The sequence below is a fragment of the Hypomesus transpacificus genome, chromosome 19 (genome assembly GCF_021917145.1).
Source record: "Hypomesus transpacificus isolate Combined female chromosome 19, fHypTra1, whole genome shotgun sequence".
Classification (NCBI taxonomy): domain Eukaryota; kingdom Metazoa; phylum Chordata; class Actinopteri; order Osmeriformes; family Osmeridae; genus Hypomesus; species Hypomesus transpacificus.
In genome coordinates this window covers 6,859,076-6,885,406 of record NC_061078.1, presented here as the reverse complement: position 1 = coordinate 6,885,406, position 26,331 = coordinate 6,859,076, and the positions used below count along the sequence as shown (strand labels likewise).

General features: G+C 47.2%; 1 protein-coding gene across 1 annotated transcript; it reads left to right on the top strand.

The window, feature by feature from the left end:
• Nucleotides 1–62: 62 nt before the first annotated feature.
• Nucleotides 63–25,006, top strand: creb3l1 (cAMP responsive element binding protein 3-like 1). Its single transcript, XM_047042450.1, has 12 exons — nucleotides 63–405; nucleotides 8,831–9,038; nucleotides 12,094–12,248; nucleotides 12,611–12,695; nucleotides 15,252–15,409; nucleotides 15,516–15,665; nucleotides 16,328–16,386; nucleotides 16,901–16,969; nucleotides 19,798–19,897; nucleotides 20,197–20,329; nucleotides 20,836–21,121; nucleotides 21,423–25,006. The coding sequence occupies exons 1-12, from the start codon at nucleotides 304–306 to the stop codon at nucleotides 21,454–21,456; spliced, it is 1,539 nt and encodes a 512-aa protein (XP_046898406.1). The 5' UTR covers nucleotides 63–303; the 3' UTR covers nucleotides 21,457–25,006.
• Nucleotides 25,007–26,331: the final 1,325 nt, after the last annotated feature.

Sequence of the window (26,331 nt, the reverse complement as noted above, 5' to 3'; positions counted from 1 at the left end):
CCTCATGAATATCAATCATCAGATGTTTCCTTAGAGACAGCGCGCTCTTGGATGTCAGTGATTTGATGAACCAGCGAGGAGACCTCGCAGAGTAACGCATACTAATCTATCGTCATATTTATTTTAGCCAAAATTGTGGCAAGGAAAACTAATTCCGACTATACATTGGCAGAACAAGAAAAACTAGTCAAAAACAACTGCTGACAAGGTGTTTCAAGCCTAAAGATAAGATTTCCTATATTTACATTTTTTCTTAATATTTTTTATAATATTTCATTGAAGTGGATCATCTTAACAGCACGCATGGACACCATCATGGACAGTTTTGGGTCGGAGAAACTTTTCCCCAGCGCCAACCTGTTGGACCTTGAGGATCTGAATGAAGGCGATTTTCTCAACAACGTAGTAAGAACAGCTAACACTCATCTTCAGTCATGCATGTGCATTTGTCTATTTCCAGGTATTGGATAATAGCTTACTCATGAAAGAATGACGACTATTGTATCATTTGTAGTAACACTTCATTCATCAAATTGTAACCACAGTCAACGGTGCGTATTAACGCCTATAACTGCATCGTCTGCAGCACTCAGTCAATAGTCTCAGCCCGTTCTTCCTACGTCAGAACCAGATGCCGGCTCCGTCGCATGTGCGTCTGAAATGCAATGTAAACAGCGAGAGGCACGTTACTTTACGGTAGATTTGCTCAGCTGTGTAAATCGAGCAGTATTTCCTAACCCTGCCGGATCTCGGGTGGGCGTGTTAGTTTGCCGTGATCCTGGATCCTGCATCCGGTTCAGGTCATCAATGAGCCCTTTACCAGGCTGTGACAGGCTAAGGATCAATATAGGAGAGGTGGAGAAACGAGTACAATAGAATTAATCAAATTCACTGTTGTCACTTGGAATAACAGGTTTGTAAACGGTTAATCAAGCATGAATGAAACCATCACAAACCATACATAATAACATTTTATCCATGACATTTTACCCATATTAAAAAAGAACACCAGTTTATGTGCAAGCAGTATGCATGCATGCAGAGTATGTCTGTGTGTTGAACAGACATAGGTCAGTGTTGTATTGCTGTTAGGGAAGTGTGGTAAGCAGTCTGGAACAGATTCATAGTGGGGTTTAAATTCATTCCCCTGTGACTCATACTCAGAAAAAAGAGTGGAAGGGGGGGGGGGGGGGTTGACGAAAGAGAGGGATGAAGAGGGAGAGAGAAAATTATAGAGGGTTGGGGGGAGAGAGAGAGTCTAAAGTGAAATACTTCATAACCTAATCTCATAAAAAAGACCAGACTCAGACCGGACCAGACCCGACCTGACCAGACCCAGACCCATGCTCAGGCCCGGACCCAAACCCAGTCCCTGTTCGAGTCCCAGACTAGACCCAGCCCAGATACAGCCAGATGTATTTTCCACTCCAGAAGCTGAATGATTGAGACTATATGGTCTGAAATGTGGACCAGACTGTCCTCCAGGATGTCAATGGGTGTATAGTGTGATAAAGGTCCCAGGTGGCCCAGAGCTGTAGACCACCATACCACAGCTTCTAAGGGTCTGCACTGGCTAGCCCCTCTATGTGAAGCTGGCTAGCAGCAAACCTGAATAGAGGAATTGTGAGGCAAATCTGAGTTTGACAGAAAAAGGCAAGGAGAACACTGAGCTGTGTATAGGTGTGTGCATGTGTGTGTATGCTGGGCAGAGTATGGCTGAGTGATGCTGTGGGTAGGTAGGGGTAGCTTAGGGTGGGGTTTTATGGCACAGTTGAGCTGTTTTCTTTGACTGATTATCATGGGATATAAATAGACCAGCTGGGTCATTTAAAGCATCCCTCCTGTAGGCCTTTTTGTGCTGCTTGTTATAAATAAAGCAGGAATGCTGGCTGACGCAGACTTGTTTGACAGCCTGTGTGTGTGTGTGGTTCATGTCAGCTGTGTGAGTGTCCAGCACACCTGGCTCCCAGCAGGTGGAGGTGCTCCCAGGTGAAGGGATGCGACCGGGCATGTCAGGAAGGAGGAAAAGAGGAGGGGGACAACATTCCTTGCTTGCAGCCTCCCAGGTTCCTACAGGGCCTGGGCCTCCCGGCCTCTTACGAAGCTGCTGTGAGGCCAGACCAGGGTGGGGTTGTGGCCGTAGCCCTCTATAATGACACAGGAACACTGGACAACAACCTGTGTTCAGGTAGCCACTTGGCATGTAGTGGCACAGCTGTGTGCAGAGAGCCTGTCCCTGGTTGTGATGGTCTGCACTGGCTGGACAGAGTCCCACACATCTCTCTCATGTCAGGATCCCCTCTGGTGGTTTCACACTTTGCTGTGATCCCAGCCAGGTCTTAGGGCATTCAACCCAGTGGAGACATCCTGGGAGGCAACCCTACACACCCGGAGTTAACCCCAAAGTGTCTCTGTATTGTCTGCTATTCACGGCAGAATAGAAAACGTGATGCACTTACTGTCAACTGTGAAAGGTCAGGTATGCACTTTAAGGTGTTGTCATGCGTCTCTCTTTTCCCCTCCCTCATACTCCACCTCTCTTTCTGCTTAGCTTGCCAGTAACAAGCCCAGCACATTAGGTGTGGACACACACACACTCATACACACACACAGCCAACACACACTCAACACACACACATAAGGAATGACCCAAAGCCTGTGATACCTGGTAGGTGGGATAACTAGGGTGAGCGTGAGCTGTCAGAGTGGGCAGCTTGTCTCTCTCTGATAGCCCAGCCTGCTTATCTGCTGTCTCGGGAAGCAAACAGAAAACCTAACACTGGCAGCTGCAGTTTCCAGCTCCCAGATATTTAGTTCTCAAGGAACGCCGATATCAAGTTGTAAATAATTTGGCAGTTGTTTTTGCACTCTGCAGTTGTGTTTAGCTGTGGGAGGATCCAGTCCAGTATTGCAGACATGCACCACCTCTCTATCTCTTTGGTTTGGTCTCTCTCCTCCAACACACCTCCCTGTCTCAGATGGTTGCTTCCCATGGACTTTTGCTCAACTGGCAAGAATCTGTTAAAAAATGTTCTCTTGTTTTCTTTAAGAAGGGACAATATTAATGAACATGATCACTCATGGTCAAAGCACATGAGCACAGACAAATAATGAAACAATGACAAAATCACTTCTTTGAATTATGCCAACATGTCGTCCAGTCTGTTTTATAAATTTGGAGAAATAGTTGAGACATGTTATAGTCCTTAGTTCTGTGGGTATAGTGTTCTAGGTATGTGCTGCCCGCTGTCCAAATAATCATTTTCCATATGGCATTTTATGATCCCCTTTGGTAGATGTTAGGTAGATGACTCTGGATTTTGTTTAATTTATTCATTGAGCAGAGGGGGGGGGGGGGGGGGGGGAGGGCGACCATGCATAAGTGTATACATAAGTAAAACATCTGCAAATGTTTAGAATTAAATGTCATAAACATTTTAACATTTTCTAAGAAGGTTTGACACCTCAAATCTGTCACTAACTAGCTAACTAATGGACTAACTAACCTGGTTTCAGCCCTACAGCTTGTAGGACTCTGGCCTACAAAGCTCTCCACATGGCTCACTGTTCCCTTGGTGACAGCTGAAAGTTCAGCCAGTGTTCAGAATTTATTTATTCATCTGTTGCTGCATAAACGTCTGTGGAAAAGTTACCTTAAAGTGTGTGAATCATGTCTCTTCTGTGTGCGTGAGAGAGAGTGAGAGTGAGTGAGAGAGAGAGAGACAGAGAGAGAGAGAGAGAGAGAGAGAGAGAGAGAGAGAGAGAGAGAGAGAGAGAGAGAGAGAGAGAGAGCAGTGTGTGTGATTGTGGGCCAGAAGAAGACAGGAAGAGGAGAACACATTGTCTGGAACACATTGTTAGGATGGAGGTTGGATGATGGAGAAAGGGAGAGGCAGTGAAAGGCAGAGAGAGAGAGCAAAGAGAGGCGGTACAGTTCTCACTGTCTCAATGTCATATTAATACAACACTATCAGTATAGGAGAGAGACCTGAAAGACCTGTAGACCTGAAACACCCAGACACTCCACATTCCATATAGATGTCACCTTGATGGGAGTGAGTCTTTGGTGAGCTCGTTTTTAGACCCACCTCTCTGGTTTTAAGGTCCACCTCTCTTTTTTCCCACACAGAACCCAAACACAGACAAGGTCACACTGAGGCTCTGATGTTCAGAAAGGAAAGTCAGACAGAGAGAGCTAGAAAGAGTCAGAGAAGGGGAGGCAGGAGATCATAGAGGGGTGGGGGTGGGGGTTGGGTGGAACTGTAGGTCGCTTTGCAACAACCACAGCAAAGGGAATCTTCCTCCATGGACTAGACCTTCAGAGAGAATTCCCCCCATACCCACACTAACCTCAAGCAAACCCTAACCCATTACTCTCTCCCCCCACCCTCCCAATCTGATCCTAACCACCAGAGGCTGAGAGTAGGGTTTGCATGGCCGTCAGGCAGCCCTGGTGACAGGGCTAGTTGTGACCCAATGCCCCCCCATCCCCCCGCCCCCCCTTTATTTGTCAAAGAGATGGAGTAAGTAAGTTCACAGAAGGGGCAGACCAGTATCTGCTGACTCAGGATCAGTTCAAAAGGAGAGCAGGTGAAAGACTGTGATGCTTGAGTTTAGCTCACACGTCTGAGATGGAAGAGTTCTGGCTGCATTCTCCTGCCATACATAATTCACACAGACGCACTCCAACCTCTGTCAGGGCCCCAGCGGCGACTCTTACTCTGAAGAGCGGTTGTATACTTCCATGTCCCCCAGAGTGACACGACCGACAGTGAACAGTGCTCATCTCTCCAGCGGTCTCTCCAGTGTAGTTTCTCTCTTGTACAGCCAGCAGTTTGTGTCAATGTTGTTACTGTTTGTAGTTCTGTGTTTCTTAGAGGTTCTCCTCCTCATAGCGTCCTTCAGCAGGAAGACAGGAGTGCTGCCAGCCTCCTGAGGCCATCAGGTGCACACACATACACACATACCACACACACACACACACATGCACACATGCACACACACATACCACACACACACACACACACGCACACACACACATGCACACGTGCACACACACTTACCACACACACACATGCACACACACATACCACACACACATGCACACACACGCATGCACACACACATGCACACACACATGCACACATACCACACATACACACATTCTGGTGCATTCTGGTGAGTCCAGAGTTATAACTGTTCACAGAATTTGTGTGAGTATGAGCGTGTGCGTGCTATTACGATCTTCCTATCTGGCAGTACTTGGTTGTAGTTGTGGCGATGTGAGTGTGTTACTAAATTGACTGTGACATGGCTGAGGTCAGACCAGGGCAGACAGGAGGACTACAGACTAATAATGATAATGAGAACCATATTTCCATTTTATAACGCTTTGAATTTCTTGTAGTGAATATAAATGATTGTGCTATTTTGATGTTGGTTTATGTTGTTATATACTGTTCTTCAGATGTGCTTTTTTGTAAATCATATTCAATCATCCCACTAGGAAACCTAGACCTAGTTCTGCGTCTTATCTTATATTTACTTTGGCCTTCAGTTTATCCTCAGTTAGAAGGAAAACCCCCACCACTGAAATGTCTTTTTCACCTTTTCTCTCAGCCCTGTTCTTTCTCCCTGTCTCTTTTCTTCCTTCTCTCCCACTCTCTCACTCTTTCACCCTCTCTACTCTTCTCCCCCCTCCTCTCTTCCTCTTTCTCATTCTCTCCTTCACTCTTCTCTCACATCTGAGCTGCATAATGTTCATTCCAAAGACTTTCTTGGCTTGAAACTTTTATTGGTTGATTTATTTTTCCCTTTACAGACATCTCTTTCTCCCTCCTTCTTTTTCTCCGTCTCTTTCTTTTCTGTGTCGCTCATAGCTGCACCATGCGAGCCTTGCACTCCAGTTTTCCTCTCCCTGAGCGCCTGGCTAATTTGCATGCTTGACTCTGATTGGTCGTAGAGTGGACTGAGTTTTTGAATCTGGGAAAGGAATGTGAAGCAGCTCAGCAGTCTTACAAAAGAGCTGACTGACGACACACACACACATACATACATAAATACATACATGCATACATACATGAATACATACATACACAGATAGATAGATGTGTTCACACAGAAGGGCAGCTCTAACTACAGTGCTTCACCTACTCGGGAGGTCTGCATGTCAGCACGTCCTTCCTCTTGCTTCCTCTTTCTCATCTCTTCCATCTCTCCCTCCCCCTTTCTCCCAACCTCAGAGAGGTTTAATGAGAGGGTGCCCAGAGTAGGAATCAACCCCCCGCCCCATTGGCCCCTTCCCCTGTCAGTGACTTCCTGTCCATTCCAGACCTATACCACCTGAGACATAGAGAAACACCTGGAACTGGGACCACCTTTCTTCTCCTCCTCTCCTTCTCCCTCTCTTCTGTGTTTCCCAAACACCATAATTGACACAATCCTCCTCTCCTCTCCTCTCTTCTCTTCTCTTCTCCTCATCTCTCGTCTCCTCATCTCTCCACTCCTCTCTCCCTAGACAGACAGTCAGACAGAAAGACAGACAGACAGACAGACAGGACTTCCCCAGGTGTATAATTGTTGTCTACAGAAAGCAGTATAATTACACCCCACCATGACCACCAATAACATGACAGATCTCACTGATTAAGACAGAGAGACAATTGTGTGTGTATGTTTGAGTGTCTGTGTGTGTGTGTGTGTTATGTCCGCAACAACTATAGAGTGTTTAAATGATGATTGAGGGGTGCTCCCCAGGCAGCAGGCTGTCTGTTCTACCCTGCTTCTGTTTCTTGCGGTCGCGGTGCCTCCAGTGAGGAGGGTGGGGTCCTGCTCCACGTTCTGACCCACATTGCACAGCAGATTGCTCTGCCTGTTTAAATGGTCCGTCTCTGTTTAAAGAGCTATTTAAGAACTGTGGTGAAGAATAGGTCTCTGTGTGTCTCTAACCTGCCCCCCCCCTCCCCCGCACCCCTGAGGAATTGGAGAAAGGAGAGGGGGTTGGGAGGGGGAGAGAGAGGTAGACAGGAGAAGGGTGGGGGATGGAGAGAGAGAGTAGAAGACGAGTTGAATTTGGTGAAAGTGTTTGTAAGAAGGTAGAGAGAGAGAGAAAAGGAGTGGTTTGGAGGAGGTGGTCAGAGGGGGGAGACTGGCTATATCTTCAATGAGTCTGTAATTACATCAGCATGAATTGCGTCACTCCCTCTCTCTGCTTGGAGTAGCAGAATGAACCTTAGACACAACCCAGATCCCCAAAACACACACATGCACACACACGCACATTCAGACACACAGACATACACAATGATGTACACATACACACACACACGCACACACACACACACGTGATACAGCATCTCTACTCTGCTAAAACCAAGAGGGCCTGGTCACCCAGCCAGCCCAGGTCTCTCTCTATTTATCCTTTACCCTCAGTACACAACAGAAACCTGGGAGGAACCCAGGAGGAACCTCCCTAAGCTGATGAAAGGGACTGGGTGAGAATGTTTATATTGTTGTGCACACAGTCTAGTCTGTGAGACCTACTGCTGACAATGACAACCGTCATTTAAGAACTGTGATTGCCCAGGATGGAGTTCCCAGGATGCAACTCCCTTTAAATATACTCTCCTTGGCCCCATCCTATCAGCTGCCAGCTTGGTGTCCTGCATTTAGCTGGGAAACATGCTCCACACAACCTGTGTTGAGTGCTGAGGACACTTAGTACACAAGGTGTGACTCAGGACCTGTAAACTCAGCACATACATTGACAGCTGGGCACGTTTCTTGCCAAATTTCTAGCCACACCCCTCACACTCCCTTCTTCTGCAAATATAAATACACTGTCCTTTATTCACTGTCAAATAATGTCCTAGGCACTGATATCCTACACACACCTACACACCTGTATCCTACACACACACACCTGCATTCTAGACACAACTATACACACTTGTATCCTGTAGATAGCCCCCCCCCCCCCCACACACACACACACGTGTCTTAGTCTAAGACTAATGGTCATAGGTCACAGATTCTCAGCTGCTACAGATTAATTCAAATAAAATCATGTTTCATTGTATGGTATTTTTTCACAAGGAATGGGATTCACAGTGCAAAGGGAATTACCAATACCCTTAGATATCAACAGTCAGTTTTAGAGGAAAATAGTTCTGCAAGGAACGGGCTCTATAAGAGTAGGGTTCTGCAAGGATAGGGTTCTGCAAGGTTAGCATTTTTGAAGGATGGGGTTGCACAAGCGTGGAGTTCTGCAAGGATAGGGTTGAATAGGTTAGGGTTCCTTAAATATATAGTTTGATATAGCAACCTCCAAGGCAAGGGTTTTATACAGTATTCGATTAGTTGTATTAATTGGATCAGTTGTATTATTACTCTGTGTTAGCAGAGTTGTGTCATGCTGTGGACCAGTGGGGGTTCAGGGAGCTATTCTGCTCCTGGAGGGCCTTAGAGAACATGTTTCACTCAACATCTCCTGGAGGCTGGTTAGAGCTGGAGCACGCCGCCACAACAATGACTCAGAGTTGTCTGCAGGAGTGGAAACACTGACTGATAGAGGCTCCAGGGGTCTCGGGACTCAAAGATGATATGACTCACACTACACACACACACACACACACACACACACACACACACACACACACACACACACACACACACACACACACACACACACACACACACACACACACACAGAAAGGCCTGTCTTTACACTGAGATGTCACTAATGTCACTAATAGACAACTATTGCTGGTACTGCAGCTATGTCCATGCATTTGTCCTCACGCCCATTCCTCTCTCCCCCTCTCTCCTGCAGCCATTCTCCGAACAGATGGAGGACTTCTCCAGTGTGCTGTTCAGCAGCTTCTTTGATGAGGGGCTGTTGGCAGAGCGAGGCCCCCTGCTAGCCATAGACATGGACCAGCCTCCCAGCCCAGACATCCAGGCCGAGCACAGCTACTCCTTCAGCGGAGACTCTGCCCCCCAAAGCCCCTCCATGTCAATCAAGATGGACGAGGACGAAGGTGAGAGTGAGGGGTTCCGTATCTTGTGTGGTCTAGTCTGGGAGGACTTCTGGGCCTGCCCGGATGTCCTCTTCTGGGGCTCTGGATCGCCGTGACAGCCTGGATTTGCTCTTCTCTGGATCGAAATAATTGTAACAGCCTGGATTGGGTCAACATGTCTTTTGTTTTCCGTTCTGGTTTGGTCACGTCAGGCTAAGCCACGATGAAGCTAATGAGATAAAGATGACAAGGTGTTTGTTGTTAGTAGGCTTGGAGCTTGGTGTCTCACTGAGAACAAGTCATTATCCATCAGTAGGACCACTGGGGCCACAAGGCCTGGAGTTCCTTTACGTGTTTCATTCCAGAACACTTTATATCAATTTAGAAACATGCCTACTGACTTTGATCCCATTAAGTCTTTCATGACAAAGACACATGGTCTTTGACATATGATCATTTTCAGCTGTGGGGTCTTGTCCTCAGTCTCTCTAAGTTCTCTCTATCTTCAAACTATCTTCTCTCGAGCTTTTCTTTCTAGCTCCCCTTATCTCATCTCTGCTCTGCATTCTCCGTGTGTTCTGTGACGGGTTCTCCATTCCTGCCCTATCTCCTGGTGATCCTGCTCCACACACAGAACCACTGAGAACAGCTGAGCCTACTGAGCACGCTCCAGCAAGGCCCTGCCTACCCAGCAAAGGCAGTCCAGGAAGTCTGGGGATTCCAGGCATACAGCCAACACACACATACACACACACACACACACACTCACACACACTTACACACTTATCATTCATACACACACTCATACACACACTCATACACACACTCATAATTATGCACACGCACGTGCACACACACACACACACACCCACACACACACACACACACACACACACACACACACACCCACCCACACAAGCACACATGCTCTGACAAGCCAGTGGCGTGGGCAGCCCTTGCAGTGACTCCAAGCTGAAAATGTTTCTCTTCTGTCTCTGTTGCTGGAAGCCAAAGGAAAAAGAGCCGTCAATAAAAAAGTAAAAAGAAGCTCTGCTTTCCAGTTCAGACAGACAGCCAGGGGAGAGGGGGAAGGAGAGGGAGAAGGGGGAGAGCAAGGGGGAAAGGAGTGAGAATAGAGGCTAGGCCCATAACGTTTCTTCGCTCACTGGGAAAATTGCATCACACAGTTGAGGACAGACTCATGGAGGTTTGACTGTAGGCTAGTGTGTTTGGGGGCTAGAGACTACATATCATATTGAAATTGTGTGTGTGTGTGTTAAGGGAGTGTAGACTTCATGTGGGTCAGATTCACGCTACTATCACCAGGAGTGGAAGAATGCAGTTAATGTGTGGAGAAACTGTGACTGTATAGGAAGGTCACCCTGCAGTTACACAGTCTTTCCATCCCCAGGGTAGGGGGGGTGGGGGTTCTTTACTAGCCCCCCCCCTTCTGAGTGTAAAACAAACATCAAACCAACTCAAAGTGAAACAGTCAGCAGGAGGAGAGAGTGGTATGAGGAGGAGGAGAGAGGGAGGAGGGGATGAAGAGGAGAAAGGGCTTGGAAAAGGAGGATAGAGGGATAGCAGAAGTAAGGGGAGGGTTGCGAGGGGTGCGAGGAGGAGAGAGGGGTAGAGTATACTTTCCTCTTGGCTGTAAACTTCAAAGTCAAACCTTAGGAGGGGTGACGCACAGCATTATGGGTACAGTAGGCCATGCTGGGGTAATCGTGTCTTTTCCAGTTGAGCCAATCAGCTCCAGAGTAGACATGAGTGTGAGTGTGTGTGTGTGCTTATTGAACCCTTAGTTAGAGGCTGAAAAGACTGACGTCTGTTCAGATCCCCTAATGTTGGGGATAGTCTGAGGACATGAAATCCCTAGTGAGAAAAGAATGTGTGTGTGTGTGTGTTTACTCCTTGCTTGTAATCAGCATCCTGCTGTTTCCTTTCCCTTCTTCTTTTCCTCCCCTGCTCTCGGCCCTTCCCACCTTCTCCACCTCAGTCTGTGTTGTGTTAGTTAGCAAGACATGAAAGAAGGAACCGTTCCCTTTAGAACCCTGGAGAAGGGTTGTTCAGCAAGCTTCTCTCCTCTTCCTCTTCCTCTTCCTCTTCCTCTTCCTCTTCCTCTCCTCTTCTTCTTCTTCTTCCTTTCCTCTCCTCTCCTGTCCTCTTTCTCTTCTTCCTTTCCTCTCCTCTCCTGTCCTCTTCCTCTTCTCTCCTCTTTATGCCACTCCACTCCACTCCTCTCCTGCTGTGTTTGTTATTAGCAGACAGGATCTTGTATAGAAGGCAGCTCCAGGCTCCGACATAGTGGGGGTGGAGGGTCAGGTGGTCCGTGTTAGTAGGGAGTCATAAAGAAGGTCCACTCTGGAGATGTGCGTCACTCTCACTCACTCACTCACTCACTCACTCACTCACGCACTCACTCACACTAACACACACACACTCACGCACACACACACACACCCACACACACACCCACACACACACACACACACACTCACACACACACACACACGCACACCACAACCTGACTCAACAGAAGTAGACATGGATCAAGCCTTGCCTTGCCATCTATTCATCTGCAAGCCCTAACCCCTGAGGCCTAACTCCTAAACCCTAACCCCTGACCCCTAACCCATAATCCCACAGAGTGCTCATACCTGACTATATAGGAGCTCATACCTGACTAAATAGGAGCTCATACCTGACTATTTAGGAGCTCATACCTGACTATATAGGAGCTCATACCTGACTATATAGGAGTTCATACCTGACTATATAGGAGCTCATACCTGACTATATAGGAGCTCATACCTGACTATATAGGAGCTCATACCTGACTATATAGGAGCTCATACCTGACTATATAGGAGCTCATATCTGACTATATAGGAGCTCATACCTGACTATATAGGAGCTCATACCTGACTATATAGGAGCTCATACCTGACTATATAGGAGCTCATACCTGACTATATAGGAGCTCATACCTGACTATATAGGATTTGTCCGGAAAAAGGGACACCGGATGGATTGCATATCAACCTCCACCCCTCCCTCTATCTCTCCTCTCCAGAGTTTGAGGGCATGTGGAACTTCAGCCAGGACCTAACTGCCATCTTGGTGAAGCAGGAGCCAGGAGGTCACGGACCGGAGCCTCATCCAGCAGGCCCCGCCGCCCAGCCCCTCACCCTGGCCCCACCCCCCCACAGGAGCACCCCCCAGGATCCGGTGAGAAAGACAGCCTCAGTTTAAGACAGTTTACGCTGCAGGTTTCAGGAAACACAGATAAGAGCCTGCAGTTCACTGACACACTAAAACAGCTGAGAAAAGAGAGGGAGAGCTCAAACTTTGGAGTCCAGAAGTAAAAAAAAAAAGAAAAAAGAAAAAAGAACATATGTGGAGATTCCTGTTTGTAAGGCTGGCTGGAGGAGACCACACTCAAGATGGACTCCTGCTGGACCCTCAGTGAAGCTAGTGCATATGTTGTTGCCTTGTTTGTCTGTAAATGTAAATGTAATGTTTGTTATATTGCTGTTTACATGTCTGTTATGTTGTTGTTTACCTGTCTGTTGGTTGCTTTGTGGGATTAGAGTTGCAGAGACGCTGGTGCGAGTGCTGTCCCCACCATTAAGGCTGAGCCCGGAGAGAACAACCAGTTCCTCAACGTACCAACAGGTGGGAAACAACCGTCTGTCAAATCAAACACTCCCCATCCCCAGATGAAACAACACTGCTTTGGCTCTCTAAATGGCCTTCAGTATCAGTAGGATTAGAGAGGATGAAAGTTTATCTTAACTTCCTAGAGAGTAATCACAGCTGTGGCTGCTGCGGTTTATTTATACCATCAGTTCCTCCCATTCCTCACTGTGTTGTCTGGTTGTGTGTGTGTGTGTGTGTTTCTGTGTGTGTTTTTGACCACTAGAATGACAAGTGTGCCTGAATGGTTCACAGGTGGCTAATGTAAATGTTAAGTATGTGCGTGTGTGTTAGTGCAAGCATTGTTTATTTTGTGTAGGCCTTTGTCTAAATGCTGTGTGTGCCTGTGTCCATGTGTTTGCATGTTGCATTCTGGTAAGTGTTGTCTGTGTACATGTGTTGTGTTAGTGTTGAGTGTCTGTGTGTGTGTGTTTATTTATGTGTGTGTGTTGGATGCAGAATTTAGTAGAGACCAGTGTGCGTCACAGTGATCTGTTACTCGGTTACCCACGCCTCCACCTGAGACCACTCAAACATGCTCTCTCTCTTTCCATCACTCTCTCTGTCTCCCACCATCTCTCACTATTCCTCTTTTTTCTCTCTCTTTACCTCCCTCTATCTCCTTCTCCTTACCTCCCTCCATTGCTCTCCTCACCATTGTCTCTACCTTCCTCCTGTCTTTCTTTCTACCTCCATCCATCTCTCCATATCTGTACTTCCCTCCTCTCTCTCTCTTTCTCTCTCTCTCTCTCTCTCTCTCTCTCTCTCTCTCTCTCTCTCTCTTCATATTCGCCTTCAGAGCAGGAGAATATGAAGAATATTAACAAGTAAACAATATTAAGATCATTTTATATGCTCATTTATATTTACTAGGGCAAACCTGTTAGCAGTGGTTTTGAAAGATTAAATATTACTGCAGTGCCATATTAATGCGTGTGTAATTAATCTATAACACAGACAGCAGTGTCTGTGTAATGATCTGTGATGGTAAATGTTATTCACCTTAACTTAGTGTTGTGCGCGCGTGTGAGTGTGTATGTGTGTGTGTGTAATGACCTGTGATGGTGGTGTGTGTTAATCTCTGCTACTGTGGACTAACAGGCAGATCATTAGAGGAGATAAGTGGCTCTAATAATCCCCCCACACTAACGGCCCCCCTTTTCACTTCCCCTTCATCCCACCTCTCTCTCTCTCTCTCTCTCTCTCTCTCTCTCTCTCTCTCTCTCTCTCTCTCTCTCTCTCCCTCCTTCTTACTCTCTCTCTACGATGGGAGTGCTGATGAATGGACTGAAGGATTGCTGGGCTCATTCAGCTCTGTGTTTAAGATGGAGGGGAAATGATGGGTTTAATATTATACATATGTGTATATGTATTACCATGGTAGCAAGAGCCAATGCTGCTGGGCGTTCATTATGATCAGTCCTTATAAAAAAAACGATATTATGAGTGAGAAGGCGTAGGTGATGAAAGGCATCCTGCAGACGGTGTTCAGCCATCCTGGTGCGTCACACCCAGTGTGACTTTATCAAGTTTACAGTTATGGGATTCTGAACGCAGCTGTGCTAGGCATGGTGACGTCCGTCTGAAGCACCAGGGATAAAAGTGTACAGTAGAGTGAAGTAGGGTAGAGTAGAATCAATTTGGGTAGATTAGAGTAGAGTAAGGTGGATTAAAGTGGAGTAGGGTAGAGGGGAATAGAGTAGACCTACCTGTAGATTATGAAGCACTTTTATTAGTCCTGGTGTTGCTTGGCAGGTCTGGTGCAGTATAATGCTTCATATGACTTCCATCTGTATCTCTATAAATCTTCCAGATAGTAACCTTAGACTAGGCCCAACTCGAATCCTAGTCAAACCTCAGTCTCAGTCCCTACCCCAGCTCAGCCTGTTCATGAAGTTCCACTAATGTCTTCATTGTGTCTGGCTGTCTGTCCCCGCCCGGCCCCCTGCTCTCTTACCAGCCCTCCTCTGCCAGAAGCAACACCATCCACCATGAAGCTCTGGTCCCTGTGGACTCTGGCCCAGAACCAAGCTAAACTCAGCCCAGCCTCACAGTCTCTGGACTGGCCTAGGGCTTGCTTTGGGTTTGCCATCTCTCCATCCCTCTATCCCTCCATCTGTAAGCCTAGCCAACCAGTCAGTGTCACCTGTTCACTGATGGACTGGATTCAGACAGCAGCTCTAGTCTGGCTGTCCTACTGTCCGGATGGATCAGTTTCTCCCACTTTCTCCCTGTCTCCATCTCTCTCTGCCTCTCTCTCTCTCTCTCTCTCTCTCTCTCTCTCTCTCTCTCTCTCTCTCTCTCTCTCTCTCTCTCTCTCTCTCTCTCTCTCTCTCTCTCTCTCTCTCTCTCTCTCTTTGCCTCTCGCTCTGCCCTCCTCCCACCCTAACACAATGTAGGGGAGCAGGTATCAGCAGACATTAAACCAGTTTGAACCAGATCCACGTCGACAGATAATGTTCAACAGACAAAGCAGGTGTCAACCTATCTGAGGATGTCAGCTCATCATACTACCCCCCCCCCTTTCTATTCCAGATGACCAGCTGCAGCTGCCCCCCACCCCTCCCAGTAGCCATGGCAGTGACAGCGATGGCTCCCAGAGCCCCCACTCCCTACCTCCCTCCAGCCCCTCCCGCCTGCAGGCCCGCTCCTCCGCAGCCATCTCCACCTCCCCCCTCCTCACTGCTCCACACGTAAGCACCCTGATTCCCCCTACCTCCTTCACGTCTACCTCCCCCTCTTCCATCCCATCCTCATGCTCCACTTGTACTCTGTCTCCCCCCCCCCCCCTCCCTCCAGAAGCTGCAAGGAACATCGGGCCCCCTGATGCTGACGGAGGAGGAGAAGAGGACGCTGGTGGCCGAGGGTTACCCCGTGCCCAACAAGCTCCCCCTCACCAAGACGGAGGAGAAGGCCCTGAAGAGGGTCCGACGCAAGATCAAGAACAAGGTGGGACACGCCCCTTTCTGCAACATTGGACTGACTCTCCACCTTCAAGAGAAGGCTCAAGACGCACTTGTTCCGGGAGTACAATGGTACTTAGGAATGGTTTGCTGAACCCAACGCTAGTCTCCTCAAGGATCACAATGACTCTTGCTTAGACTGTTGCTCTTGTTGGTTAGTGGTAGCTGGTTTAAACGGTTGTATTCTATTTTAGTTAATCCTATTTTTATTGCTTTTCTACAGGTACACCTGCACTTAGAGATTAATGTTGTGTAATTTAACTTGTTTAACTACATGCTATTATGGTTTCTTCCCTTTAGCACTATTTTTTGGTTGTTCACAATATGTACTTCTTGTTTTTGACTACCCGCAATGCTGTGGGGCTATCTTGTTGTTATTATCAGTGACCTATGCACTTTGTAAAGCTCTCTCTTGGAAGTCGCTTTGGATAAAAGCGTCTGCTAAATGAATAAATGTAAATGTAAATGTAAACATTGGCTGTTCCTTAGCAACAGGCAATTGTGTAGTTCCATGGTTGACCTGTTTCTGTTTGGAATGTGGATATTCCTGTGTTTCGAAGGCAGTATTCAGTCACTCTGTAGCTGTACGTGTGTGAATGTACCTGTGAGATGTGCTTCAGCTCCTCCTCTTCCCTCATCTCCTCCCAGATCTCAGCCCAAGAGAGTCGCAGGAAGAAGAAAGAGTATGTGGAATGTCTGGAGAAAAAGTGAGTAATAAAATCTTCTTGACTGTCTCTCTCTCTCTCTCTCTCTCTTTCTATCTCTCTCTGTATTTCTCTTTCTCCTTACTCAGTGTGTTCCAACTTGTGAAGGCAAATAGTGTAGCTGAATTCTTTTGCTTATTCTTAGTGAGGGCCAATTTTTTTGCTGGTTATTTACGAGGGCCAATGGCAAAACTCCATCATCACTGTGGTCATGCAGGGTCATCTACTTCAGCCAATTAGATAATGTGCTCCTGCAAATCCTGGAAAGGAATATTATCATCACTGTTTCCACCCTCAACATTCATACTGATCTACTCTGGCCTGCTCTTCTCTCCGCACTGCTCTGTTCTGCTGCTCTGTTGCTCTGCTCTCTATTCCTCTGGCCTGGCCTGCGCTGCACTGTTTTGCTACTCTGGCTTGGCCCAGTCTCCCTTGGCCTTTTGCACCTATCTGCTCTGCTCTGTGTGCCTGCGTGTGTCGTTGTCATGGTAACAGTGAGGTGTGTTGTTTGTGGCAGGGTGGAGAACTACAACTCCGAAAACACTGACCTGTGGAAGAAAGTGGAGACACTGGAGAGTGCCAACAGGTGAGGAAATGGATGTGTGTGTGTATCCGTGTGTGCTTATGAACGTGTGTTTTTGAGTGTGGGCTCAGCCTGTAGGGCCTGCATCGAGGTGTGTGTGTGTCCCTGCCTCCACCCTCCAGACTGTCCGCTGTACCAGTCCTCATTAGAGGTGAACATCCCAGAAGCAGAGCCCCAAATGTAGAGCTGTAGAAGTGGCCTGGAGGGCTGGAGTCTTGAAGGCTGGGCCTGGAGGCTGGGGCCAGCGTGTAATTAACAAGTTAGAGATGTGAGGCAGCCGACTGCAGACATGACAGCAGGCAGGGACTTTCTTGAACACACTCTCCACTTTGGAACCCCGGGAGACCAACCACAGCCCTCCTACCATGTCAGAACCCTTGACTCAGCTCCTAGAACACTGAGAACACACACCTAGAACCTTCTGATTCAGCACCGACTGAAGAAACACACGTGCAGATATCCCACTCTCAAAACTCCTATTAACGTTTTTTATCACCTTCCCCCGGCCCCTCTTAGGCTCAGGGGAGCTTTGTGGAGCTGTGAGGTGAGGAGGTGTGTGGTGAGGAGGTGTGTGGTGAGGAGGTGTGCGGTGAGGAGCTGTGAGGTGAGGAGGTGTGTGGTGAGGAGCTGTGTGGTGAGGAGGTGTGTGGTGAGGAGCTGTGTGGTGAGGAGGTGTGTGGTGAGGAGGTGTGTGGTGAGGAGGTGGAGGTGTGTGGTGAGGAGGTGTGTGGTGAGGAGGTGTGAGGTGAGGAGGTGTGTGGTGAGGAGGTGTGTGGTGAGGAGGTGTGCGGTGAGCTGTGTGGTGAGGAGGTGTTTGGTGAGGAGGTGTGTGGTGAGGAGCTGTGTGGTGAGGAGGTGTGTGGTGAGGAGGTGTGTGGTGAGGAGGTGTGAGGTGAAGAGCTGTGTGGTGAGGAGGTGTGTGGTGAGGAGGTGTGTGGTGAGGAGGTGTGAGGTGAAGAGGTGTGTGGTGAGGAGGTGTGAGGTGAAGAGGTGTGTGGTGAGGAACTGTGTGGTGAGGAGCTGTGTGGTGAGGAGCTGTGTGGTGAGGAGGTGTGTGGTGAGGAGGTGTGGTGAGGAGCTGTGCCATGATGCATTGTGGTCATATATAACAGCTTATACCTTGTGGCCATAATGATGATGATGGTGATGATAATTATAGAAATTAAGACGGCTTTGACAACGCTGGTGATAAAGATGACAAAGATGAGACGATGATGATGATGATGACAGTGATGATGAAACCAGACCTCCTATATTGTTAAGTTATAAGTTAAAGTGATTCAAGTTGTGAGTTTTACCTCTACCTGTGTTATAATTACATCAAAACTCAATTCAAAAATTGTTCCATGATGTTTGGAGGAGCCGTGTAGAGAAGCTGTCTGTCCTGATGTTACCCGTGCTGATGGCGCCCCCTTGTGTTGGAGGCTGGTAGGCTCATCCTGCAGCTGTGCTTGTGCCAGAGGAACCAGGCACTCCTGAGCCTCCCCTGCCAGTGATGTTATATCTTATCATGTTCCTGGGACGATCTGGCAGTTGAACCATACAAGTTCTGGTTTTAACTTCTGTTTACTTTCACAAGTTGCTTGTTGATATAGCTTTAGATCAACAGGTCTGTACAGGAATTTAGATTACAGGAACTAGTGAGAGGTGAGAGAGAGAGATCCAGGGAGAGAAAGAGAGAGAGATCCAGAGAGAGAAAGAGAGAGAGAGACAGACAGTGAATCAACCTTGTAAGACTGTTAAAACCTTTCTGTCTTCTGTCATCTTAACATGCATTTATTACTTTAGTTACTTTTCTACAGTCCCCAACTTACTATGCTACTGTTGTTTTGCCATATTACTATTGTTAGAGTCCTTGTTAATTGTTATGTTATATATGTTAAAATGTCCATTCAATATGGACTGCTTTGGCAATACTGCTCAACACGAATTGTCATGCCAATAAAGCAAACTGAACTGAACTGAACTGAGAGAGAGAGAGAGAGAGAGAGAGAGACAGAGAGAGAGAGAGAGAGAGAGAGAGAGAGAGAGAGAGAGAGAGAGAGAGAGAGAGAGAGAGAGAGAGAAAGAGGGAGAGAGAGAGATAGAGAGAGATAGATAGATAGAGAAAGAGAGGAGGAATTGAGAGGGGGAAAGAGAGAGTGAGAAGAAGAGAGTTCTGGTGTGTTTCAGTGTGTGGGTGTAGAAGAGGGTGTCTGCAAAGCCAATGGTTACAGACAGCTATATTAGTCCTGAGCTTCACTGTACTTAGTGGTAGAGTAGGAGGAAGACACACACACAAACACACACAAACACACACTCAGACACAATTGTTATACAATTAATTTGTGTAACTCTGTAGCATATTGTTCAGACGGGCTGGCCAGCGCTGGTGCTGGTGCTGGGGCGAGGGCTGGGGGAGGGGGAGCAGTCTTATTTAGCGAAGCAGATGTGTGATATTCCTCCTGACTCCAGCTGTATTCTAGAGACAGACAGACAGATGGAGGAGGTTTAGTTTAAAAACAAATATTAGAGAATGAGTAAGGCATCCGTGTGTGTGCGTGTGTGTGTGTATGTGTGTGTGTGTTTAGGACAGCTGGAACGGAGTTGGGTTGTTCAGTTAAGAGAGAGAGAGGAGGCTTAAGTTCATCCAAGATGTTGAGAGTGTGTTCTGCAGATGTGTGTGAAGTGTTCTCCTGATCCTTAGCCCTCTAACACACGAGGGCCTGTGCTCTGCCCTCTAGTGACACACTTCCAAAACACCACATTTTGTCATTCAGTTTGTATAAGGTGTGTGTAAAGTGTGTTTCTAACTAGTGTATGTGACATGTGTGTAACTTGTGCGTCTCCAGGTCTCTGCTGCAGCAGCTCCAGAAGCTCCAGTCTCTGGTCACAGGAAAGATTCCCCGTTCCTCCAAGATGGCCTCTACACAGACCAGCACCTGCCTTATGGTACGGTGCCCCCCCCCCCCCCCCCCCCTCCACACACACACACATGCATACACACACTTATACCTTTTTCCTACAGATCACCCTCACAGATATATATCACAGTTCGGTTTTAGAATGATTCCTCTTTATAGCTGAAACCAGCCAGCAGTTAGGATCAGGTGAGTTAGATTGGATGTGGATTGAGAAGCTCCAGCAATGCCAGGCTGTTTAGGGCATGTTGGTGGTGGTAATGGTGGTGGTGGTGGTGGTGGTGGTGGTCCTGTTCTCTGTGCTGATGGTGTGGTTCCTCTCCATACCAGGTCGTGGTGCTGTGTTTTTTCCTGGTTCTGGGCTCCCTGGTGCCCTGTCTGCCTGAACTCTCCTCTCTGTCCCACACCGTCAAGTCCACCTCTTCACCCCCCCCCTCGACTGACCTTTACACCACCAGCCAGGGTAGGTTACCCCCCTACCCACGAACCCTGTTTACCCAGATAGCCAAGGAAGTCCCCCACAGCCCTAACCATCTAGGGTAGATAACCCCCCAGGCCTCACCTCAGACCTGGCCTCAAAAACATTTTTGAGCTTTGCCTTTCAAAGCTCCATAGGTATACACAAAAACAATTTCCACTTGAAACTGCTTAAAACCCACCTGGCTGTTGAACATGCACCTGCATCAGTTACAACCCACCTAATTGTCAGCCTGGCCAAGCCAAGCCCAACCCACCAATCAAAACCCACCATCTCCTCTACTCAGCCTGCCCTCTGAACAGATCAGTGATAGGGGGTAGTCATACCTGCTCATCTCTCATAGGTTGACGAGACAAATTGTTATCTTTGTCTCGTCTGTCTGACTGTCCATCTATCTGTCTTCTGTCTGAACCCTCACCAGTCTGTTCTTCACTTTGCTGTTCTAGGCTGAGTGGCAGTCTCTCTTACCAGTGTCTTCTGTGTGTGTGCAGTCCGTTCCCGCAGCCTGCTCTTCCATGACGAGAGCTCCCAGATGGAGGACAGTCCCCGGAGCGTCCTGAAGATGGAGGCAGAGGGCTGGGAGGGGCCAGGGCCGAGTCTCACCGTCCACCACACCCACCACCATGCCCAGCAGCCCCACGACCACGGCCAGCAGCCCCACGACCACGGCCAGCAGCCCCAGACAAGCCGGTACCGGGCCCAGGCCCACTCCGATTCCCGAGACCTCAATGGAACCAGCGGCCCATTCCACCAAGAAGAGCCGCGGTTTCACAAAAGGTGAGCCGAACAGTGGGGTTCAGATTCAGCCAGAAGACTCTATTTATATAGACTCCACTCATATAGTAGTTTGTAGCCTAACAGCAGCACTAAACAACTGATATCTGGTTATAATACAAAATATATAATACTAAACCCAGGCCTGATCTAAAGTACGGTGAAGTTCAGGTTTATTGTCATGTTTCACGTTAGAGTAACAGTGTTTGGCAATGATGCAATCCGTGCTTGATTGTTTTCGATTTTATCAGTCTTGGGATGTCTGTCCACTGACTTATATTTCCGTGTTCTTTTTCCCCCTTAGAGATCTAAATCCGGATGGGGCGGAATCCTTCTAACCCTTTAGAGGCGGGGCTTCCTCCACTGACCCCTGACCCCTGACTCCTGTAGGGGTGTGGTGGCTCCACGCTGCCCCCTAGTGTCCCTAACTCTCCAACCCCTGGCATGTATCCATCCCTCTAGCCCTGCTGTACCTGACCTCTGACCTCCATCCCGCCCCTTCAGCTAACCAGTCCTCCAACCCACAAGCCCTCCAGCTTCCCCGTCCTCCCAGCCTTCCAGCCCTCCAGGACCCAGATCCTTCCAGCCCTCCAGCTCATCAGCTCCATCCAGCAAATCTGGCCTCAAACCCTTCCAACCATCCCCTTTCAGAGTGCCCTCCCAGCCCCACACAAACCCCTATGTTCACACCTTGCTGTTCCATCCCTGCTGTTCCTGCCACCTTCTGTGGGCCCTACTTCCACCTGTCCCCCCCCACGTCCACCTCCTCGCCGACCAGCTACCCCAAGGACCTCTTGCATGCCTAGCCAACAGAGAGACGACAGAAATAGAGGAGGAGAGAAAACATAGAGAGAAAGCAGGAGGCAAGACAGAGACCTGCACTGTAAAGCCCTACATCACTCATCCATGCCTTACCGTTGGGTTTTATATGGGAGAGAGGTGAGATATGGGGGATCTGAGTGTAATGACTAGTGTGTGTGTGTGAGTGTGTGAGTTTGTGTAAATCTTGTGAAGTGGGTGAGCGTGGGTGCTCTGTGTCTGTGATTCCTGCACAGTTCCACACACTGCAAGTTTCCAAAAATACCATAAAGAGAAGAGGAGGAAGAGGAGAGCAGAGGAGAGGCAGTTTCAGGTGAAGGGTGACAGTAGTTATGACAGATCAGGTAGGAGGAAGAGATAGAAAGAGTTAAGAATGGAGAGGGAGAGTGTGTTAAAAGTAAAATACAATATATATATATATATAGAAATCTTGACATCCACTTTGGGTGTCAAAAACAATCTTTAGTTCTTTTCTCTCCCCTCACCCACTTCTGACTTTATGTAGAAGCCTAAAATGAAAAAAATGAAAAAAGGAAAATATTGTTGCATAAACTCCAAAGATAATCCACCAACATTTATACTCCATGCACTCAGTGCCCAACACTATCGGTCACACACACACACATACGCACACACTCACACACACAGCTTGCCGTTGTATTGCACTTTTCTGGATTGTATTACAAGCTGTTGGATCAAAGTGCCTTCAATTCTGTCATCACCTGCTTTGGGCTTGTGGTCAAGTGGGTTATTTTTGCTTTCAACCCCAAAGCTCTGTTTATGGAATCTAAATCATACAGTATGTAATATATATACTCTGCATCAAAAAGAGCATATTTATTTTATGCAACAAAAAAAGAAAATATGTTTGTGAACATAAATTTGGATTATGATGTCATGTTTACATGATCTTGTTTGTTTTAACTGTTAAACAGTTCCTCAGTTTTTGTATTTATTTCTGTATCAAGAAAAAAAAAAGTTTTTGTATATATTGAACAGGGACAATTGATGTACATAAAAGTGAGAGGTCGCAGTGCCCCCACCCCAGGATTGCCCCCCCCCAATCCTTCCAGGTCCAAACTCTGGCAGCCTCTCTGTCTTCACTATGACCAGCCGTCTCAGAGCCGACCAGACCATGTTCCTACCAGCTGTAGATCCAGCAGCTTTATCTAAACACCTCATTATCCAGATGTGATAAGACACCCAGTGACGATCCTTGAGCCTTAATTTGAATTCAGTGCTGTAATCTACCAGTCCAATTTCCAGTCATGGCAGTACTGAGAAGCAGGAAGAAGATGTGTCAAAGAAACACAAAACCATGAGTCATGTCTGCTCTCTGCCTCTCTATATCCATCTAAACTCTCCTCTTTACCCTGTTCTTCCTCCTCCTTCTTCCCATCCTTTTCATCCGCCTCCTCTTCTTCAACCCCCCTTCCTTCTTCATGCTGTGGGGGAGGGAGAGGGGGAGGATCCGGAAGGATTTCAGAAGGAGAGGTAAGGGAAGTAGGAGGGCATGTTGACCCCAGAGAGAGTGACTCATTTTGGGGTTAGAGGTTGAGTGAAAGAAGTTTTGAGGTTAGGCTAGGTTTACAAAAGAGATGAGACTCCCAAACCTGCCTTACTCACACACAAGTCAATTCTCCTTTAGCCTGGCCCAGCCTAACCTGGCCCAGTCTGGTCTACTCTGGTCCGGTATGGTCTGGTCTGGTATGGTCCTGGAATATATCAAGGCTGCCAAACTTAAAAGAGACAGAAAATCACAATTTCACCCAGACATTCCAAATCCTCTGTTGTTGTTTTGCATTTGATGATGCCCTATTGTACATAACCATGACAACATGAATACTCTTGCTGTAAATAAGGGGAGGTATTTTTGTATTTTAGATGTATTTTGGTATTCACCTTGTGTTCAGGGTTGACCAGAGGAGGGGGGTGTGGGTCTCTGGCCTCTGGCCTCTGGCCCAGCTTCTGGAGCCCTCCACCCCCTGAACTGGACTTCTACATTAATCTCCTATTTAGTCTCGTAGATTTAGAATCAAGCAAAATATAAAATCTGCATCAGCAAAAACATTGTCTTCCTCTGGTTATTCTGTCTGCCTGAGTTTATTTTACATGGTTCATTTACAGTATTCTGCCATTTTTACATGTAGTTCCAGGAATATCCACTAGAGGTCAAACTTAGTCCATTTTCATCACATTTTCTTTTACTTTAACTGAATAACATCCATTACCTTCCTTTCTATATGTGACTTACTGACATAATAGAACACCCACACAAGCCAGGTGCTGGGGTGAATAGAGTCTTGAGGTGACTGTGCAGTTGTGTAAAGGTCACCGACTGACCTTTGGAGCATTTGACTGGTTACGCCATGTCTCTGTGTCAGGATGCCTGGCTCTGTGCTTACTGGAGACAAGCTTCTAGCATGGTATGTTTTAACTACGGTAGCTATCCTTACTATGATGATCCCAGTATGGTTGTAGTATGACCCAGTATGGTCCCAGTATGATCCCAGTATGACTCCAGTATGACTCAAGCATGATCCCAGTATGATCCCAGTATGACCCCAGTATGACTCCAGTATGACTCAAGCATGATCCCAGTATGGTCCCAGTATGATCCCAGTATGACTCCAGTATGACTCAAGCATGATCCCAGTATGACTCCAGTATGACTCAAGCATGATCCCAGTATGACTCCAGTATGACTCAAGCATGATCCCAGTATGGTCCCAGTAATCCCAGTACTGTATATAGCATATATTGGCCAGTCTCGCTTCTTGAAACTGACATCTCTAAATCACATGAACCACAGCCAGCATTCTCCTGTGTTGCAACCATAAGGAAGACCAGCGAATTAGAGATGGCCCTGAGGCCGGCCCGAGGGGAAAGGTCGCAGGTGAGACAAGTTCTGGGCTCTCACCCATTACCATGGCAACGCCAATGTACTGTATGAGGCTGACAGAGCCGTCCAACCTTGCTGCCTCTCTCTTGTGATACTGTGCACATACACATGCACACACATACACATACACAGACCACAAACACACAGACCACAAACACACATACCACAAACACACAGACCACAAACACACATACCACAAACACACATACCACAAACACACAGACCACAAACACACATACCACAAACACACATACCACAAACACACATACCACAAACACACATACCACAAACACACAGACCACAAACACACAGACCACAAACACACATACCACAAACACACATACCACAAACACATATACCACAAACACATATACCACAAACACACATACCACAAACACACAGACCACAAACACACATACCACAAACACACAGACCACAAACACACATACCACAAACACACAGACCACAAACACACATACCACAAACACACATACCACAAACACACATACCACAAACACACATACCACAAACACACAGACCACAAACACACATACCACAAACACACATACCACAAACACACATACCACAAACACACAGACCACAAACACACATACCACAAACACACATACCACAAACACACATACCACAAACACACATACCACAAACACACATACCACAAACACACAGACCACAAACACACATACCACAAACACACATACCAAAAACACACATACCACAAACACATACCAAATCCCACTTCACAAACACCACACACATGCACACGCACTCTCTCTCCCACACACATTTAGATTAAAGTCGTAACAACTATAACAATGACATTTAATCCATTTCAATTTAATCCAACGAGACACAATGTCCTTAGACATTAATGGATATTAATTTTAGAGCACTCAAACAGGTGTGCACATAAACACACACACACCACACACAAAGAAAAAAACGGCAGTGTTTAAAGGTCCAGTCAAGGGGTTTAGAATTAGTGCAGAGTTGGTTTTCATATTGCTGGTATGCATCAACAGCTCAGCTGGTGTGTACTGTTGTTAGTCAATCATCAGAACCCTAGTAGTTTGCTCACGGGTGAGGTGTGCAGGATATTGACACTGGGTGGAAACCTCCCTTGTACTTAAAACAGCAGTATTGATACACTGTGTGGAGAAGCATATAATACTGAAAATACAGGTATATGATAAGCTATGGTACCTGCTATTTCCATGCCACACCAATGTCCTGCAACTGCACAGCAGAGCAGAACGCTGGCCTGATGAGGTAACATCTAGACTGACCCTGGGGGAGAGAATTGATTAGCCGTCCCACATTTGCTAGTCACACACAGATGCAATTGTCACAGTGGACTATGGTAGCATTCACAACCCGTATACAACAGGCAGTATACAGTATTCATGCCACAGAAAACGTGTGAGCCTATAAACCGTGCAAATTAGCGATGTTGAGAAGTTCTCTGATGTTCCCG

Bases quoted from the DNA above. Each gene is read 5' to 3' on its own strand.
- creb3l1 (XM_047042450.1), top strand. From the start codon at position 304: ATGGACACCATCATGGACAGTTTTGGGTCGGAGAAACTTTTCCCCAGC. The intron at 15,410-15,515 runs GTAAGCACCCTG...CCCTCCCTCCAG, and splicing joins CCCTCCTCACTGCTCCACAC to AAGCTGCAAGGAACATCGGG. The intron at 15,666-16,327 runs GTGGGACACGCC...ATCTCCTCCCAG, and splicing joins GACGCAAGATCAAGAACAAG to ATCTCAGCCCAAGAGAGTCG.